General features: G+C 43.2%; 1 protein-coding gene across 6 annotated transcripts in view; it reads left to right on the forward strand.

The window, feature by feature from the left end:
- The window catches only part of tmod1 (tropomodulin 1), a 39,150-nt gene that overhangs the window by 16,333 nt on the left and 16,817 nt on the right, over positions 1-6,000 (forward strand). For all 6 annotated transcript variants that reach the window (XM_080760614.1, XM_080760616.1, XM_080760615.1 and 3 more), the window contains exon 5: positions 2,802-2,918. In XM_080760614.1, the coding sequence (XP_080616740.1) occupies positions 2,802-2,918 (117 nt within the window). The remainder of the gene's footprint in view (positions 1-2,801; positions 2,919-6,000) is intronic.

Here is a 6,000-nt window from a genome sequence, read left to right on the forward strand (position 1 = left end):
TCTGCCTGCCTGCCTGCCTGCCTGCCTGCCTGCCTGCCTGCCTGCCTGCCTGCCTGCCTGCCTGCCTGCCTGCCTGCCTGCCTGCCTGCCTGCCTGCCTGTGTGGCATTATTTAGGCTGATGACAGGATGTAGCATATTATGTTTGGCTGAACTTTAGGGGCAGACCCCCCCCCCCACACACACACACACACACACACACACACACACACACACGCTCTAGTCAGTCAGACGCGGTGACGACAGGCCAGGGTTCTCCATGACATCATGTGATACCTCAAGGTTTCAGAAGTCATTTCTGCGACCCTCCCTAACATTGTTTTTATTGTCAAATTATATTTAGTCATAGTTTGTACTTTGTATTCATCCTAGCTTAATTATTATTTCGGTTTTATTCAGTTTTTGCCCGTGAAATAACTAAGGTAATCGCCAAACATTTGTAACCATAGTTTTAGTCTAAATCAACACTGCATCGATGCATCATGATTATAGATTAGAGATGTACTGATATAATGTAGACTAGAGTGTGGAAAAGAGGTGAAGATTGAAGAAGTGAGCGCAAGCAGGTTGGAACAGGTGGAGAAACGTGTCAGGTGTGATAGGAAAGTATCAGCAAGAATGAAAGGGAAGTTGTACAAGACGGTGGTGAGACCAGCTATGTTGTATGGTTTAGAGACAGTTGCACTGAAGAAAAGACAGGAAGCATAGCTGGAGGTAGCAGAGACTAAAATGTTGAGGTTCTCTCTGGGAGTAACAAGGATGGATAGGATAGGATCAGGAAGGAGTACATCAGAGGGACAGCAGCGCATGTCAGATGTTTTGGAGATAAAGCCAGAGAGGCCAGACTACTGAGATGCTTTGGACACGTACAGAGGTGGGATAGTGACTATAATATTATCGGTAGAAGGATGTTGAGGTTGGAACTGCCAGGCAGGAAGCCTATAGAGGAAGACCAAAGAGGAGATTTATGGATGTAGTGAAAGAGGACATGAGGTTTTTCTGAAAGAAGAGCAGGCAGAGAACAGGGTGAGACGGAGGCAGATGATTCGCTGTGGCGACCCCTGAAAGGAACAGCCGAAAGGAAAAAGAAGATCATGTACCGGAAAAAAAACATTTTTTACTTCCGACATCGGCATGTAATTTAAGCAAATCTGGGACAGTGGTTCTCAAAGTGGGGTCCAGGGACCCTCTGAGTTCCTTGAGGGGTTTCCAAACGGACACTTACAGGTCTGTAACTCTAGGCTCCATTTTCGTCCGAGCTTTCTAAAGCCACTATTAAAGCAATAATCCACGAGAGGTCTCAGGTTACCGGGTATTTTACAATGGCTGGGAGGCGCGCAAGAGGGTCTTCTACACTCCCAGCCATTGTAAAATACCCGGTAAGCTGGGGCCTATTTGCTTTTCTAAAACGGTTACAAACATATAGCAATATTATAATAAAACTATTAAATTCACAAAAGTAGCTACGCTTTGCGCCACCAGAGCGAGCCACATCACTTCCTTGTTTTGCTCGGCAAATAGGCTATCTGACGGGAGAATAGCGCTTGATGTCTTTACGGGGCTGCCTGGAACCACACATTCACAGTCATATGAGTCGGCGGTGCTTAGGCGTCCGCACGGCATGGGTTTGTAAGACAATCAAGCTCTCCCCTTCCCCAGTACAGCTACAGAGTTGCGGAATCAGCTGGGATTGATGTAAAGTGATTGAAGGTGTGGGTTATCGGTGAAATGTGACAGTAACCAGCCAATCAGAATCAAGTATTGGGACTAACCGTTTTAGAATTGGGGATTTAGCATTGGGGAAGGGGTGTTCCACCACTAAAGTGGCTGTTTTGGTCACCTGCCTAAATCTCTAAAACACCTCCGCTACCCGTTACATTATGCATAGGTGTGGTTTGGGCGTTATTACAATAATGAAACCAATCACGGTGCCACATGCCATTGCCTTTAAGAGATCCATTATCCCTTGTCCGTTATGCCCAGTGCTATATCGCTTCATAGCCTTTACGGCTATGCTCATAGCCCATGGAAGAGTGATGCGCTGCTGCCTTGAACAGCACTTGAACAGCTGCTCAACCCCATTTGCATATGGGGTGATGAAACTGAACAAGCAAATGGAATCACGCACAATGCCTGGCACAAGCCAAATAACTTCCTTGACTAGACAATTATATAAACACAATGGACACTCACGTCTGCTGATTATAGGAAAATTACAAAGAGATGCGTAGGAGAATATGGACATCTCCACTGCAGGTGCGCAGTGTGTGCCGATAAACCAAACTAATTTGGCATTGCGTCTTACGGGTGCTTTTAAACTCCACTCTGCGCCTTCCCAAATGTGTGTGACCAAAATAGCAATTTAGGGGAAAGCGTGCCAACATAATGTTTAAAACACCAAAAGGGGTTCCCGCCCCCAAAATGGGTTAAAGTTGCTCTATTCAGTATTTAGATATTTGATCTGTAACTTCAAACTTTATTTTAACCATGTTGAATGACTCATTGAAAACACCTGTCCTTGTTGGTTCTGGTGACTGATATTGTCCTTCTAATGCGTGAGATAACTGTGTTTTGCCAATTACTGTACATTTCATTATGCTGTATTTCATTTATTTCCCCCCCCCGCAGATTAGAAGGACAATATCAGTCTCCAGGAGTGGTTGTTGTAGCACTGTATGTGTGTGTAACTGTATGTGTGTGTAACTGTGTGTGTGTGTGTGTGTGTGTGTGTGTGTGTGTGTGTGTGTGTGTGTAACTGTATGTGTGTGTAACTGTGTGTGTTTGTTTTCTGTTGTCATCGTAGGTAAAGCGTTTATACCAAAGAAGATGGTGGATCCCATCATGGAGAACGTGACTCTGGAGCCAGAGCTGGAGGAAGCCTTGGCCAACGCCAGCGATGCCGAGCTCTGTGACATCGCAGGTATATGACACACACACACACACACACACACACACACACACACACACACACACACACACACACACACACACACACACACACACACACACACACACACACACACACACACACACACACACACACACACACACACACACACACACACACATGCACATTCAGTACATACTGGCATGCATACACAGGGTTTACACATACCGGTACATGTGTACAGTGAGTACATTACCACCCCACATATATTATAATATAACACATGTGTCAAACTGAAATGAACACCTGAATACCAGTCCTATAGGGCTATATCTTAACCCTTATCCCTAAACTAATTTGCCATTTTTTACTATTTAAAAAAAACCTTTTAAAATGGTTCATGTGGCCGATCTACAAGCTCACAATGTCTCGATGTAGATCGGCTAGTTGAACTATTTTAAAATGTTTTTCAAAATAGTAAAAAAATGGCAAATTAGTTTAGGGATAAGGGATAAGGGTGGCGTAAGATGGAGCCCCTATAGTGTCGACTTCATTTTCTGCATTACACTCCATGTAACCTGCCCTGCTACCACTTGAGTCCTACTGTATATGCTTTGACTCCTGACTACTTTGACTCCTATATACTGCGACGAATATCCGGTCTACAATCTCAAAAACACGTTTGGGCGCATCATGTTGTGGAGCTTATAGATCGGCTATTTTCGGTGAAATTAAAATAGAAGAAAACCATAGACTGTAAAAAATATGGACAAAGCGTTCCCCGGGTCTAACATGAATGTAAAATGAAGCCTGAAATCCCTTGCACTGTAAGTCGCCATCTTTCAAGATCCGTTTGAGCCCAGTTTGGCCATTGGCTGGCCCAGACAACGAGGCGGGACTTCCCCCCTTCTTCTTCGTTGGTTTTTATTTTGACTCGAGTGGGTGGGGGATCCCGTTCATGAACTGTAACGGTAGCCACGCCCCTCAGAACATGCGCGACTTTATGGTAATTTTTTTTATAAATGGGGCCATCATTTTCCAAAAAGAATATTATGATTAGAAATGAGACTTTAAACTAGTGACTGGAAGCAAAAAGTATTCATGACCATGTTTATTAAGGTAATACAGTCTAGGTGAAGTTGGGCCCAAATACATGGACTTTTATGCGGCTATGGGTTTTTTTGAGCCCAATGATAGTGCCACAACAGGCCATTATATGAACTTTCATTTCCTTAGTGGCTTCACAAAAAATCTGTCTGACTGCCCCCCTGAAGAAAACCCAGTAGCCCTAAGTAGGGACACCAATCAACCAAGTATATAGGGTTTAAGTGTCTTTTTAACCACTTAAATCCCAGCATCCGTTTCCCCGTAGCATGTGGGGAAACCTTCGTAGAAAACAGCCGATCGACGAACTGACGACGACAAATTCAGCAAAAGCTTTCCCGGCAATAACAGAAAACGCATCACTCCCCTTCACCATATAGGGTTTAAGTGGTTAACATACTGTAATGATACAAAACGCACTCCCCTTCACCATATAGGGTTTAAGTGGTTAACATACTGTAATGATACATTTTCTTCATCCCATCTTTCCACTAATCCACCTGTGAACTCACCTCAAGCACACATCGGCACATCATAAGCATAACCTTCTCGTCTCACCATCTTGTTGACGTGTTTTGTTTCCCCCTCTCCCTAAACTCTCCTGTCTCCTTTAGCACTCCATCCATCCTTCCTTCCTCCACCTTTCTCTCACCGTGACCCTACCACCAACCACCCCCACCCCTCCTTCATTTCTCTCGCCATCCTCCCACTGTCTTCACCCCCGTCTCCACCGGTGGACCTAGCTGTCTGCTAGCACATCCTCCCACTGTCTTCACCCCCGTCTCCACCGGTGGACCTAGCTGTCTGCTAGCACATCCTCCCACTGTCTTCACCCCCATCTCCACCGGTGGACCTATCGCTGTCTGCTAGCACAGCTCCATCCAGGGTATAGAATGCATTGGGCGGTCATGTTCATGTTCTAAGCTTCAAAGCTGCAATCTCTAACTTTCTCTAACATTCCAAAACTACAGTCTTCAGTGGTGTAAAGTAACTATGTACATTTACTTAAGTACTGTTACTTAAGTACAATTTTGAGGTATTTGTAGTTTGTACTTTACTTGAGTAGTTCCAATTTTCCAATACTTGTACTTCTACTCCACTGACATCTCAGATGCAAATTTTGTACTGCATAATTAGTACTTTAACCCATTCTGATCTGAGATCAGATTCATACGAGGTTTCCACTGGACACTACACTGGTCTGATTAACCCATTCTGACCTGAGATCAGATTCTAAAAATGTCAGTCGCTCTTCGATTTAAAAAAAATAGCAGACCTACAAGCTCGTAGCGCGCCACTCGGTGGCGCGCTATGAGCTTGTAGATCTGCTATTTTTCAATAGCTAAAGCATAACATGACGCTAACACCAAAATGGGTTCCCGGTCAGAATGGGTTAAGTACATTTAGAGTATTTCTACATCGCAGAATTGCTACTTTTTCCTAAGTAAAAACATTTGAGTACTGTCTTTCCACCACTATACACTGCCAGTCCCCTCCTGCATGATGTATGTATACTGCTCGGATTGTGTTTATGAACTTTATGCTGTACTACTTGTTAGTACAGCATATACATGCTATATACATACATAGTATACATATACTGCAGATGTACTAGTATATATATATATTGTATTAATATACTAGTGGTCCATGGATGTACTACTTATAATTGTATTAACATACAGGTGCCTGGTCCATGGCATAATTAAAATTGTCCATGGGAAAATGCTGTAAATGTTTACAAATATATATTGTTTTTGTTAAATGTATCAAAAACATGTTGGATAATAAAGTCCTTCAAAGTTGAGGAAAAAAAAAACGTTAAATGAAATAATGACTGTAAAGAGCTTGATACTAATGTAGTTATTATTTCGAAAGGACTTGACAGGAGTTGTCGGTGAAGTTTCAGTGTTCCAATTTATATAAGGAAAAAAAGGTTACAAGAAAAGGCACAGATAATGAATCTTGAATGAATGCTTAAGAGGTTTCTCTCGGATAGTTTTCTACTCTG

The sequence above is a fragment of the Protomyctophum bolini genome (genome assembly GCF_963924005.1).
Source record: "Protomyctophum bolini genome assembly, chromosome: 3".
In the NCBI taxonomy this organism is placed as follows: Eukaryota; Metazoa; Chordata; class Actinopteri; order Myctophiformes; family Myctophidae; genus Protomyctophum; species Protomyctophum bolini.